This window comes from Pezoporus flaviventris, unplaced genomic scaffold (assembly GCF_033815535.1).
Source record: "Pezoporus flaviventris isolate CSIRO_AGI_PZ_B2104156 unplaced genomic scaffold, CSIRO_AGI_Pfla_v1 ptg000002l, whole genome shotgun sequence".
Classification (NCBI taxonomy): domain Eukaryota; kingdom Metazoa; phylum Chordata; class Aves; order Psittaciformes; family Psittacidae; genus Pezoporus; species Pezoporus flaviventris.
The window spans coordinates 79714092-79729342 of record NW_026892550.1 but is presented as its reverse complement, the minus strand read 5'-3'; the positions used below and the strand labels follow the sequence as shown (position 1 = coordinate 79729342).

The following is a 15251-nucleotide window of genomic DNA, read 5'->3' as shown; positions in this document are numbered from 1 at the left end:
TCCACTATATATTAAATGGGCTACACTATGTTGAAATTATAAGCACTGTTCCAAAAGGTTGTTTACTTTCCAAAATTTGAGAGAATTGAACAAAGGTCTCTGTTCCCATTTGTCTCACAGCATTATAAGGATTGTGAAAACACATTTCTCGGTATGGATGTTGCTTTTTCTCCCTCAAGTAGGCATTTGACTTTTCTTTATGTTTACCAGACAAATGTTGGCAGCTCCAAGCTGGGTACTGGAGGGAAGATGTACATCTAGCATTGTACTTCTTATGTCACCTCTGTGTGCACTGTAATTTTAAGAAGCATCTTGCTGAATACCTATGTAGTCTCATGAAGCATTCTCAACCTGCTGCAAGGGGATTAGTGACTGTAAAGGATAACAAACCTTACAGGGACAGTGGCTCAATCAGTGCAAGCCACAGGAGATACTGAAACCCGGAATTAACTTGACAGTCTCTCTGGTCAAGATTTGCACCTCAGTAACTTATTTATGTCACCTTGGCACATGTGAGTGTGATTTCAGAGCCAGGCAAAGACAGGGCAGCCTGAGCAGCCAGGGAAGCTGATTGCCCGCTTTTGCCCTTTTTACAGAGGCTGGGTCCCACCTCTGCCCCAGGGATGCAGGTGCCACCCATCCTGCCAGTAGATGCTCCAAGCTACCTAGATGATGTTCTTTCTTGTGTGGATGGGGAGGCACAGGCAGTGTAGCAATATGTAAATTTGCCCAGTGTCTGAGAAGCCTGGAGCAAGGTCTGATTGATGGCAGTTATTGTACTTGGGGATTTAACATGGCAGCTTTTTAAAAAAGAAGTTTAATTAGGCTGGTCAGTTCAGTTTAAGCAACTGGCCTGACCTTTCAGCAGTCATAAGAACCCAACAGTTCTTGCTGACAGCAGTGGGATATGAAGTGGGAATCCAGATGCTGAATTGATGTTAGGCATAAAGAGGTGTGTTTAGGCACCAAGGTATGAACACCTTCTAAATCCCTGCACCTAATATTTCCTGTAGCCATCTCTAGTTAACTGCCTGCTCAAAGGTTTTTATAGAGCATAGCTATTTTTGCTGATTTGGCACAGGAGCGTAGGTGAAATATAGGCCACTTCAGCTTTGAAAGGATGCTGGAGCTCTGCCTGCTCAGTGTGGTTGTGTCTGAATATGGAAGGTATGTAAAGGGATGGAGAGGGTATTCTCATCTCTGTTATACCAATGAAAGGCTGAAAACATGTATGCACCTCAGATGTTGAAAAGTGCTTCTTTGTATCTTGACATGCCTAAATATCAGAAATTGGGTCCTGAGTGACTTGTCTGAGATGGTAGAGGAAGCAGCTGGAAAAGCTAGAAAAAGCAGGTCCTGGTGTTCTGAATCCCAGCGATGTCTTCTGTAATCATAACATAAGGTTATATCCTTCCCCTTTGTCACCTTATTTTCCATGAATACCACTAAAACTGATGTAACTGCTATTCGCTCTTTTCTGAAGTAACTGATTGCTTTTCCCCTTGGGTTTTGTCTTTGTAGGATTCACTTCAAAGTGTGGATAAAACAGAAAAAGGTAAAGTGTTATTTTTAAAATATATTAATTCAAGCTGTACCATCAGAAAACACATTTTGTTTGTGTTGTTTGTTTGTATTAGTGAATTGCTATAGTTGACATATTGTAGATGTTTACATATTTAGTTGTATTATAAGGTAATTAGGACAAGTTCAATTTTAAGTGACCTAAAAATGTAAATGAAACATAGCATTTCCTAAAACAATTCTGGAGGTTCAAATACGGAGAACAAGTAGTAAAGTGAAAGAACTGATTGCAGTTAGTGGTGGTCATAGCAATGGTTCTCAATAACAACTTTTTCGGCAGAGAAAAGGGAAAATAAGGAACTTCATGAAAGCCTAAAGAAATTATTTTTGTGTATGGCTTTTCTACTCAGCTCCAATAACTTTCATTCCTCCCTCCTTAATCTTTAGTTCTTTGCTTCTTTTGTATAAATAGTGTTTTAAGTGATACACTGTCATAAGTAGTTTAACAGTAATGGACAAAATAATAAATGCTGCTGTACTTAATTCCTCAGTTAAAATTGGCTTAGACTCATTGGTTGATATCCAGTACTGTTAGCATTACTGCAGCGCACCTCACAGGCTGATGGGTGTGCAGGAGATTGTTCTGTCGTGGATGCCTGTGTTGGGTTCCAGCCGGGGATGGCCACGCTGGTGCATGGGTCTTTCTCTACTACTCTGTGGCTGGCTTGTGACAGGCAGCTGGGGGTGGTATGCAGACGTTTTCAAAGGGCCTTCCATCTGAACATTGGGGTGGCTGGGGTGTGCTGTGGAAAGGTGGTCTCTCTCAGTTTTGTTTGAGGAAAAAAGTGGCCTCTCAGATGCTTTTCTTCCCCCCTCTTTTTTATTTGTCTTCTTTTGTTGAGTGCAGTGTGCTCAGGGAGGCAAAAAGGTGAACCAACCACAAAGACTGCAGTAGTCTCAAACGCAGAGGTGGTTGAAATGCAGAATTCCAAATGCCAGCCTTGTTGTTTCACCATTATTCAACTTCATGAACAGCAAACAGGGAAGCAGCAATTATATTTGTAAGCTGCCAGGAAAAGCTAAGCAGCTGGAAGGCTGGGGGGAGTTGGGGGAGAACATGCAGGTGCAGAAGGGAGGAGAAAGTAAATACAGTTTGTAGGATTCTTCTCCCTTGTATATAGTAATTTATCCCATGAATTTTTTTTAACACTCTTAAGGACAACTAGTTGTTGAAGATGAAAAGAATTAATAGTTACTAATCAACATCTACCTTAGAAACATGTTCCCCTGCACAGTGTTCAGATAACCTGTCTGGAAAGGATATAAAACATTCCTCTACTTAAAGAGATTTCCAGATTTGGACTTGATTGTATCAGCAGTTTCCTCAATGAATATCTATGTTGTTGAATAACAATAAAGCAATCTGATGTTTTACCTCTCTACTTCTCTTTACCTATTTATTTATGACAGGAAAACTTCAGCTGTGTAGTGTGATGCTTCTGTTCGTTCTTGGCACACCCTAATTTCATAACAATTGCAGAATGCTTTTGGTAATGTAATGTTAGACTCTTCAACTTATTGACTGCAAGTCAGAACTTGCCAGGCCATTAGTGTTTCTGTGAGGAAGCCTACATTCAAAGTTGTCCAAGGTAACCAAAATCCAATTTGACCTCTCACGTGCATTGATGATACATTTCATGTGTGTTTTAACATACTCCATTCCTTATATTTGCACCTATTAAGCTTCTAAAAGCAAACAAAATATTTAAAGTTAGGATAATAAGTCTAGCTATCATATCAAAGCTGGTGTTAAGGGCATGTCTGATAAAATAAAAGCATGAGAGTAATGACTAAATCTGATCTGCTGGAACCTAGGCCTTACCCTCAAGAGGTGTACTTCAGTATGGTTAGCTGACTATAATTGCAGGCATACAAAACTTTGCAGGCCAAAGACTCAAAAAGTAAAGTAAAATCACTACCTTAGCTCAGTGCTGGTAATTTTTTCCAGGTCTCTGGGAAGCTAAAAACCGTGTGCTTTGGTTTTTCTAGCAGCACGGTTGCAAATAAAGTCATCATTGACAGCCGAGGAGGAGACAGACTGTATTTCCCTTTTGTACTGTTCTTTTCTGTCTCTTGTGTTTATCTTGAAGAAAACAGGATAGAATTTGAACAGCAAGAACAGCAATCAGTTACTCCAACTAATAATTTATTTTTCCTCTCTTCTTCCTCCCCCAGGTGATAGCTATTACCTTAAGTATCATAAAAGAGTTTTGATTTTCTTCATTGTAGCTTCTCTAGCATAAAAGAGAAAAAGAATGCTATTAAAATTAAAGCCTTACTGTTTGGAAGCTGCCTTGATCTTTCTTTTTAATAAGAGATTATCAGAGGTTTAATATTAGTCATTCACCATGGACTAAGCAAGTCAAAGACTGTATTCAAAATATCTAGCCTTGATTTAGTGTTGCAGTAACTGTCTCTGTTAAGTTTTACCTCTGTAGACCAAACTATTCCATTGCTGCAAATAGAACAGTGCTTATCCATTTATGGCTAAATCTGGATCATGTACTTTTCCTCTGTATGAAGTCCTTAGAAGATTATACTAATGTTGTAGTACTCAAAGGATGGTTTTTTTTAGATGTGAGGAACAGTGGGCATTTCTAGACATTAGCACCTTCCTGCATCATCAAGCGTTCTCAGAAAATAAAGAATAAGATTATTCACGTTAATAGAGAGTTAGCCTTGGAATCTGCTTCAAGCCAGGGTGTGAAAAGACAGGCTGCAAACAGTTACAAAACCGAGTCCATGCGTGTTTCTCAAAAGCTGATGAATTAATGGTTATACAATGTCTACAACCTTGCTACTTCAGGCAGGGTTTTCACTGAATCAGACATAATCAGCTTCTGGAATTTGATCCATAATTCTCTGGGACCCATCCCAGAAAGTCTAGAATGCAGCACAAGCTGATGTTAATGAACCAGCAGCCTGGTCTAGCTGAATTGCTGGACTTACTATATTTTGAGTGAATACAGAAATCCAATACCTTAAAGATGATACATTTAATGAAGTCGGCATTAGATTTAAGGCTCTAAAGGTTCACTAATTATGCTTGCAATTTGGTAGTTGCTTCTAGACCTGATCATAAAAAGATCCACCCCAGAGAGTTTAAAAAAAAAAAGAAAAAAAAAAAAGGAAGGGGAAATAATGGTAGGCTTTTTGAAGGCTTTTGTATATAAAATTGAAAACTCCACTTACTTCTTTTCCTAGCACAAAGCCATTATGGTTTTGTTTTGGAAAAAAAGTTTTTGTTTCAGAGTATGGAAAAATGTGAAGAGGTTTTTAGAGACGGCATTTCACCATGTCTTCTACATTGCTTTCACATCTGAGCATGGCTTTTTACCTCTAAGTTGTTGCTGTGTCACATCCTGTAACGTTCTGAAAGCCAGTGGCATTTTTTAACCAAGACCAATTTTTAAATAACTGCAACCTCAGTAGTTCTCAAAAAAGAAATGTTAGAAGTTATCAAGGTCTCGTAAAGCATACAGCAGCAGAGACATTTTTGATACTAGGACAGCAGGAGATTTTTAAAAGTCCTTGAAGGGATAATTCATAGGATTCTTTCATTAGTAGGAAGAAACAATATGATAAATATTGGTCTTGGAAACCACATCTGATCAGCATTTGCATTACAACCTTGTCATGTTTTGCCTTTTCCTTCTTATAATAGTGTCTTCTTATAAGGTGCTGCTTAGCACCTTAACTAAATCTCAAGGGTTTTTTTTTTTGGGGGGGGGGGGGTGTGTATTTATAACCTAAACTGTATTTAGGATTGTGCTGGTTTTCCTCTCCCTGGAAAAAAGTGAGAAAGAACAATGTAAGGCTCCTGTTCTCCCAAACAGTTGTCAAAATGGTCTTAAGATTTCATTCCAAATTCTGTTCAACCAGATATTTGTCATGTTTTACCCAGAGAAAACGTGTATACATAGTCAGAGAGGGCATGTTCAGCAAATATTGAATTTGCATCATCTGCAAGTGCAATAACAGCAAAGTACCTACTCTGTTGGAAGGTCTTGCACTAAAATGATATATGAATTGTAATACTGGACTGAGAAAAATAAAATAAATGTTTTTCTATAAGGGATACGATAATATGTTCCTTACTAAATCTGGAAGGTACCTGCAGGTGTATTCATTGACTCTTTCAGGAATGGTGCAGATTGTTCTATTTCTCACCAGGGGTGAAATTTATTCCTTCAGACTTCGTGTACAAGGAACATGTGTCAGAAATAAGCGTATCTGGCAGCTGTGGTTAAAGTTCACTTCCCTTGGTCTCATGTAATTTCTTCAAGTCTCATTTCTTCTCACCTTTGGTGAAAAGGTGATACCAAATAATTTCACACCAGAAATAAATCAGGAGGTTTGAGTTGTGAGATCGTTAAACTTGGTCACAATTCACTTTATGGTGTATTCATTGTCTCCTAGATATTGGCTATGCCTGGGACACCTTTCTAGAAAATAAACTCTGGCATAGCTGAAGATGTGAATCTGCTGTAGGAAGCCTGTGTTATGTAAATCAGTGAAACACTGTAGTCCTTTCTCATCTAAGATTTATTAAACATAAACATCATAAAAAGCAGTAAAGTTCACTGGCTTCATGAATGGGCAATATAATTTCAGCATGCCAAATCCTATTCAGCAGCTCATAAAAATGCAGTGAAAAGATGCTGACCAACTTTTGTGAGTAATGGACATTTACAGACTACCCAAGATGTTTGTCTCTAATTTAGTTAATTGCTACTGGGCTTAATTAGTGAAGGGGGGGGTGGAAGGATGGGGAAGGGCTCACTGGCACAGAAACCAAAGAGTGTTTCTAAAATGAGAGCTGACAAGTTAAGAAAATAAACATAGTGAAAAATCCTGCAGCTGCAGTCCAGTCATACTCAGATGTTTGCTTACACCTGAGAAGCTCTGTTCCTGAGAATACATTCATTCTGAACCTCCTAATAGTTTGATAAATAATGCTGAAGTTTCATTTGTCTCCCTTTTCTGGCAGCTGAACTGATTGCTCCACTGCTGTCTTCATCCCTGCCATTGTAATGAAAGGAGCAGCTTGTATTCTCCCAGGCCCTGCTTCCAAACTATCTCCATTTCTGCAGGCAGGCACAGACCCTGCAAGCCCACAAGGAAAAGGTTGAAATTTAAGAGGTAGAGGAAAAAAAAAACAAACATTTCCAGGCTTCCTTCAGCAGAGAGTCTCATGGACCTTGTCTTACAACCAAGTGAAGACTTAACCTTGCCTCATCTAGCCACATATATCTTGTGGGGTGTGCAGGTCCCTGACACCCAGGAAACTTTTTTCACCTCACCACTGGTACACTGAAGCATGTTATAAATAATTGAGGCAGAATCTGTGGGATTCCTTTCTGTGGCTTATCTGAACTATAATATATTTCCTCTTGTTTTGGAGCCAAAATTTGAAACATTACCTTGCAGCCTAGAGCACAGATTGTGTAAAAGGTGCTTGTGGCCGAAGTGCATGTTTCAGCACACAGCGGGAAGTTTACACAGATTCTGAACTACATTTCAATCTCTTTTGGAGAAAATGCTGAGCAGGTTCCACTCAGCAATCATTGGATTCAGTAGGCCAATTTGCATAAATAAGGGATTTGCTATTACACTACATCTACCTGTCTGCCACTTTGAACAAATTGGAGCCAGGAAGTCTGCTAAGTAGCTGTTTTTCCTTCATGTAAATAGCATAGTACTTTTCAGATAAAGTAGAAATACTGGTTCAAATAATAGTCCATTAATGTGCTCTTCTGGACCTCTTAAGAAGGGTTTGTGTATATGACCACAGGTAATTCCTTGCAATATGAAAGAATTCGGTGCAAATTAAGCATTTTGTTTGGAAGGTTCTGAGTTATTACATGTCCAAGAGAACTGGGTGTGAGAATAGAATGGTATTCTGGGGGAGAAATTAGAAAAAGGCTTATTCAAAACAATTATGGTAGAGGATAATGAATGGAGAAAATACTAAAGAGAATAGATAAAAAGATGATTAAGTTCTAGACAGCAAAGTAGGCACAAAGAGTAACAGGATTGAGTTTTCTTAACCCTGCTAAGTCTCTAAAATGATTCAGTTTTCATGTTATAGACTCATAGAATGGTTTGGGTTGGAAGGGACCTTAAAGGCCACCTAGTTCCAAGCTGCTGCCATAGGCAGGGACACCTTCCACTTGACCAGGTTGCTCAAAGCCTCGTCCAGCCTGGCCTTGAACACTTCCAGGAATGGGGCATCCACAGCTTCTCTGGGCAACCTGTGCCAGCACCTCACCACCCTCACAGGGAAGAAATGTGGAAGAAGATTACAACACTATAAGGTTGTAGCCAGTCTCTCATGGGTGTAATAATTTGCTGTCAGTATTTCCAGTAGCAAACCCTAATATACGTCAGACGGTTTTGATGTTATGTATATCTCCATTGTTACATAGTTAAAATTTGTCTATTATAAATCAAAGACTGAAATAATTCCTTTGCACTGTTTGCAGTACGTTTTGTGACTCAGTAGTTCTGAGTTTTAAGGCAGAAGGTATCAAAGCAGGGAAATAAAATTCCAGACCTAGGATACGGGTTTTTTTGGAGACAGATCTGTCAGGAAACTGGCACAGCTAAGTCCAGTGAATTGTGGTATCTGTAACTGATGTCCTGCACCTATCCTGAATATAAAGAGCTAATGTAAGTCTCAGGCTTCCTGTTCCTGGGAATTGATTTTATTTTTTTTTTTTTTTCCAGTAGACACTATTAGATTGATGGTAGATGGCTATGTAATACAGTGGCCGGACAAGCTTAGAGAGTGCGTCAGGAACTATAACAGGAAGAGAGTATGTTCTTGATCATAGTGAAATCTGTGAGTTAGAGGTGTGGGAAAAGGAGAATTTGGGGTAGTCCTCTTTGAAGACAAATCATCCTGATCCTAGAATGATACAATGTACTCTGACACTCTCTCAATTTGTCCCTTGCCTGAGAAATGAGTGTTTGTACAAGCTTTCTTTGCTTGATGGAGGCTGCCAGGGCTGGGGATTTTAATTTAAGCTGGCGACCAGGCAATCCCTAGCTGCTCCAAAAGCACAGAGAGGCAAGATGGATAAAAGCCAGTAATTACAGAAAAAGAGCACTGCAGAGCTGAAACCAGAGGAAACAAATAAAAGTGTGATATAAATGAGGGTACACGCTGCATTTCACATATATCCATACAGATATGTATTTCAGTGTTCATTGTTGCATAATGTTATCACCAGTCTGTGACCATCTGACTGCTATGTCTGATTGTGAATGCTACTGTATATATTTTATGACTTGAGTACAGTTGCAACAGCTTTATAGTCTTAAAATTTAACCAGTGCCTTTTCTCTGTTCTACTGCGTCATTGCCAGTTCCCTTGACCTAAGTAGCTACTTAGCTGCTGAAATTACAAAATACCTATATAACAAAAAATTCCAGAACAAAATTTAACACACTAAAATGGTGTATCTGAGGCACACACTAATTTGCTGTAGTTTAAAATGCTTACTTTGAAAATGCCTTAATTTGAAAGCACTGTGGTGAAAGACTCTTAATGATACACCAGAAGTGAACTAAGGCTGGTTTGAGAAGCACAGGTGGCTAATTGGCTTCAGTTGGTAGGTTATGTCATTTTAATTGAATTTTATTAGGAAGCATTTCAGAGCTGTAACTGATGGTTTAAGATAAATATGATTCTTTATAAATGACCTATTGCTAACCTTTATTTCTTTCTCTCCTCTCAGCATTAATAAAGGCTGCATTGACTGAGCTCTCCACAGCAATCTCTTGTCTCATCCACATTTACAGCAGCAGCTTTGATGCAAATTTCCAGCTTTCCAGCATACCTAAAAGCCCTTCATGTGCAGACGTCAGCCTTGATTCCCAGCTCAGCTTCACTGTATATGCTGCCCATAACATCCCAGAAGCCTGGGTGAACAGGTAGGAGGAGATCCAGCAGGTGTTCACAAGAAGAGGTGTTGTCTCTTAGATCACATATTTTTCATATACTAGACTACATCTGTTGCTTTGGTGATACTCCTATATTAATGTTAGAGGCTGAGAAAGTGGGTGTATTAGTTAGTGAGCAAGAGAGTGTACATCATTAGATGTAACTATCAGTTTAATAAAAATCTGAGAGAATTTTCATTACTTAAGATAATAAATGCAGGGCTGTGATCACTATGCTGATTTTCAGATGGTTATACCATTCCCACTGCATTTTATGTTTTACCAGAAAAATGTGAAATTACATATGGCCTAAGGGCCACTGATTACTTGAATGCTGTGTTCAAGTATGTAGAAATAAGAATCTGTCTTCCTCCTTAATTTCCCTTTCCAGTCATTCCAATATTCATAGCTTAACATGGACTGCTGTTTGGGCACCTGCTTTCCTCAAATACTCTACTAGCCTCGCTCACATGCATGCTCCCTGTTCTTATTACTGCACTGCATGAATTCATGCTGGCTGTGTCATGGCTCTCATTTTCCCTTTCCTGAAGGTCATGTTTCATGATCTTGGTGCTATTCATAATATATATTTGTAATATATATTCCTGCATATATATATATGTATTATGAGTGTTAGAATTTTGACATCCCTCACTGTCTGCCCCATTGTTTTTTTTTCTACACATACCATTATGTGATAAATGGCTTTCTTTTAATCATTTGGGGCACGGGAGAGTGCATTGTCATACATTTTACAGAGTCATGCTGGTGTCCTGTCAAATCCATCTCAAGTTCACCTTTGTGGATTGGCTTTTTGTCAGTTTTCATGTTTATGCTCTCAATTTCTTACTCCTGTCTTACTGTCCTTGTGAGAAAGATAGGTACAGATATTACAAGTGGAGAATAATTTTGCAAAACTGATTACTTTTCTTTGTTTATTGTATTTTATTCGTTCTTGTTTCTTTTATCAGTTTATTGGTTTATCTAATTTAAATCCCAAGCACATGTGCCTAATTTGCTGCCAATTGCATGATGTTGCTAGCTTGGTGTTTGGCTGTACTTTTTTCTATAGCCCCCCAAAAGCAGATTCCTATCTTCATCTGGGTGGTAAGAAGTGATTCTGGGGACAAGACTATAGCGTCATGCTTTTGAATTCACAGGGAGACTACCTATACAAAATGCTCTACAAAACCTAAAATAGGTTGAAGCACATGTGCTCTTAACAACCTTTTTGACTTCAGGCAACTGAAGCATTGTATAAGTCAGGATATATACAAGTAATGTCTGTATATTGTGTATTAATACTTCTGTTTAAACACCAATGATTAATCATTTGATTGTGTTAAAAGCTATTATTTCCTGCACTATCCTCCAACTGTTTGTAATGTTTATACTCTTGAAGAAAGAGGCTATATTTAAGAGATCTCTTCTGGAAGAGATCAAACATCATTTGTGTAACTAAGACAAAGCTAGACACCTTCAGTCTGCAAGTGCTTAAAATTTCCTGTTCAAATTTGATTCTGTTCATCATTCCTGTATACAAAGTGGTCTAAAGCTGAGAGTGGCAGGAAGATCTGGAAGTTGCAAGACTAATTAAGAACATTGGTTTAATCATATCCTATTCCTCTATTTGTCTAAAATTTTATAATATTCCAATAAGAAGAATATGTGTCCTGGGTTCAGCAGTAGCAGTCATGTGTCTCCTTCGTGGTAGCTGGTGCAGTGCTGTGTTTTGACTTCCAGCCTGGGAAGAGTGCTGGTGATACTGATGTTTTCGGTTGTTGCTAAGTAATGTTTACCCTGACCAAGGACTTTGTGAGGCTCATGCTCTGCCAGGGAGGAGGGGAAACCGGGAGGAAGCAGAGACGGGGCGCCTGACCCAGGCTAGCCAAAGAGGTATTCCATACCACAGCACGTCATGCCCGGGGTGGGGAGTAACTGGGAGTTACCCAGAAGGACACAGGCTTCCGGGTGGGACTCGTTTCTTGGCCAGTGGTATTGTATTCTCTTCCCTTATTATTTTCTCTTATCATTGTTGTCGTTGGTGGTGATTTGTGTTGTACATTGGTTGCTGGACTGTTCTTGTCTCAACCCATGGGAGTTGCACTCTTTTGATCCTCCTCCGCGTTCCTCCGGGAGCGGGGAAGTGGAGAGCCCTTGGGGGGGAGGCCCTCGATTGCTGTCAGCCTGGCACCACTCACTGGGAGTGAGTGAACAAGCTGTCTGGCTAGGGTTTAAACCATGACAATATGAAACTAACAGATCATTCCAGACCCAAATTACACTATGAAGGTAGTCGGTTAAGTATGCATGTGAATGAAATTAGTAAAGTATTTGAAGAATGACAACACAGAAGGCTTTAGTACTTCTGCTGCAATGAATATATAGGATCCCTTGAGTACTAACCTCTTTTTTACAGATCAGAAAAGTTAAGTATAAATAAATTAACTGTTGACTCAAGTTGTATGATGAGCAAGTTGTAACACTTCAAAACTTATGTCCAAACATCCTTTGACTATAATAATGAAAAACAAATTAGTCTTAACTACAAAAACATGGAACAGAATCTAGGTGTCTTCAGTTCTTTTCTTGAACTCTGAATAGAAAAAAAAAAACATTCAAGCCAAAGTAAACACATGCAGACCCCCATTAATATGGGATTTATTACTTTAATTCCCTTTTCATGTAAGGATAGATCTTCCCAAGGTTCCAAATATTTAGCTCCAAATTTATTGTGCATTGCATTTACATGGTACATTGCAACTGATCTTTTTTTCCTTTCCTTTTTCTTTTTTGTAGCTACAAAGTTTTCTCTTTTTCTTGTTCACTAACTTATGCTGGAAAGACAATATGTCAAGTGAAGATACGCAAAAATATACCAGTTAAAAGATCTTTCTTTTTCCTGATTGACTGGAACGAGAAGTAAGTTTTGGATCTTCTGAGCAAATTAGAATTATGGATCTTCTGAGCAAATTAGATACATATAATTCAGAGTGTTCTGCAGATACATGGGGAGATGGGAGTGAGAAAAGGGTGGGATAGCCAGAGGAAGAGAATAGGTTTCATTCAGTGGAAGCATTGTAGAGGAATACTGGAAATAAAAGGAGATGCAACCTAAGGCTGTATTTCTTTCTTTTTTGAGATCTTCCGCCCTTTGGATCCACCTCTAGTAGTAATGTAATGTTTCTTTAAGGCTTGGTCCTCTTTTTAGAGGAAACAGGCTGTTGCGGTGAGGGTTTTTTTAATAAGAAAGATCTGCAGATTTAAAATGAGGACCTTAGTTTGAGAATGGAATTTTAGAATAAAGGCTACCAACAGCCTGTCACCTGCTTGTCTGTTTTGAGGAAAATAATTCCATTGAAAAGCAAAGCATACACTCAAATTGCATTAACTTAAGGCAATGGGATGACAAAAAGCATATTTGTGATACATGAGAGAGAATAAGTACACAATTTTTAATGATTTGGTGGTAATACTGTATTCTTCCAGCTTCCTGGGCATGATGTGTTTATATTTACAGTCTTTGAAATTTTTGGTGTTTTACTTCACTGTTAATTATATTCCAAATCTGCAAACATCTTGATTACATTATAGTTGAACAAAGGCTACAAGTAATCTGAAAGGGTTTTCTTACACTATAATTGAATACAGAGTGCAATTCAGAACTTCTGTTTGCCTTTACCTAAGCCACAAAACAATTTGAGGTTGATCAGATGGAAGACCTTTTTATGTCAAACCTGTTACACCTCTACATTATTGGATATTTTGCATAGCTTTCTTACACAGCACTCCTGAAAAGATATGGGAAGCATAGTATGTCTGCCCTATGATTAAGAAACAAAATGGGTAATTTCTGCTAAGCATCCAGATTAGTCCAATTACGTACTTTGATGCCTCAGTTGAGTAGGTAGTTTGAGTGTTGAACCCTCAATCTTTCATATAATTGGGAACTGTTATCCTTGTGTTAAAAAATGAACAGGATCTTTCCCATTTGTGCTGTATGAATTTTCACCTTGTCCAAGAATTTGGTTAAGTGCTATCTTCTGGTACGTATGGGCAGATATAATTGAAGTGTAGGGGAAAGATTTTATTGCTTATGAGCATTTTTGGCTTCTTTTGAATTATGTTCTCATCAGTTTCATTTTTCAGGGGCTGAGATCTCTTGATTATTTTATTTCTTTTGCCTTAGCTGTTTGTTCTGAATGTATTCCACCATTTGCTCTTTTTCCATCCTGTGTAATTTATGTTAAACCTACAGACTTGAAATATGGAATTAACATTAAGCTTACCATTTATCGCCTCAGATACTTTCTTGGCATTGTGTTTCCCTCTTCTCCATATTTTGTTTGGCCTGTCTTATTTTGTTTATACTTTCTCAGGGCAAAGCCCGGGTTGCCCTGGAACTCTTCTGTCTTGAGTGCTTTTATGATATTAGGCCCTTGGCCTTTTAAACCAGCTGTGTAACTTTATCTAACATCCGTGAATAGCACAGTGAGTAGCTTCTCTGTTCTTCTCAACTACTGTTGAAATTGTATGTGCACAGGGTGTCATTTCTGGCCACTGTTCCATTTCCCCTTTCTTCTTCTTAGTCATCCATTTGATGCAGCCTCATGTGGTCAGAAAGGATTATGCCAACTGGGTAATCTTATATGAGCATTAATCAAAATTTTAAAAATCAATACAGCTATTCCCCTTCTCTGTGTATCACATGTCACTGGAAGGGAAATGTTGGACATCCTTGGCCCATACTTTAACTCTTGGGATATATAACTCTTGTAAAAGTTTCCAGGTTCTTCTCCTATTGGTGTACATCTGGAAATACTATATATTGTGTTCTAGGAAACCACTGGCAAGCATTTGATTTCTGCAGTGAGGGTCCTATGAGGTTTTTTCATTGCTCCAAGTTCAGAGTGTTAACAATTGTCAGTATTACAAAATGCATGTCTCAATTTTTTATTTTTGTCTCTTCACAGATTTAACAATGCTTTAAAGTTAAGTATAACTCCTTGTTGAACAGTTTAATGTAACACAGACAGAGTTATGTGCCTGTAAGTGAAAAAGACAGAACAAGCTACCTATATAGCATGTATAACAGTTCAGTTTCCCAATAATTGCTTCTGACTAGTTATGAGTGAGGTAGAGGGCATGAGAAAGGGAAAGCAGAGCTGAAAGTTATAAATAGGAACATGTGGGAAGACAGTTGAGAATTGCTTCTCAATTCTATTCATGTTAACCAGAAAGAGTGGGAAATTGCTGTCTTGCTTTGTTATTAAGAGAAAGAGGTATGCAAGTTTGAATAATTTCTAAATGTTTAGAACTGATCATCTAAAATTTTTACACTAATGCTAATTTGGAGTACTTGAGTATTTCAGCTAGAAACCTTCTACCTTCTTCTTTAAGTGGCTCCTCAGTGTATCCAAGGAAACTTTCCTGAAGCCAATAGAATTTCAACAGATTTGGGACTAGGAGTGAAATCTTACACTAATTTTCCCTTATGCTATTACCTTCTCTTATTTCTGCTACCAAATAACCCTTGTGTTTTTTATGCTACTGTAATTATTAAATACAAATTTCTACATTTGATTACTGCTTGAGTATGACTACATCTTTTTAAATGCCAAGAGTCACATTGTTCTGCCAGTCTAGACTAAATATCTGAAATTTAAATGGTTTCTACATAATTTAATTTATCCTGTAGTTTGTTTTCTTAATCTCAGGTTTAT

General features: G+C 38.3%; 1 protein-coding gene across 1 annotated transcript in view; it reads left to right on the top strand.

Annotated features, from left to right (window-relative positions):
* Nucleotides 1-15251, top strand: part of PIK3C2G (phosphatidylinositol-4-phosphate 3-kinase catalytic subunit type 2 gamma) — a 207892-nt gene that overhangs the window by 44783 nt on the left and 147858 nt on the right. The window contains exons 10-12 of the mRNA XM_061444643.1: nt 1522-1555; nt 9324-9519; nt 12328-12450. Coding sequence (XP_061300627.1) covers nt 1522-1555; nt 9324-9519; nt 12328-12450 — 353 coding nt within the window. The remainder of the gene's footprint in view (nt 1-1521; nt 1556-9323; nt 9520-12327; nt 12451-15251) is intronic.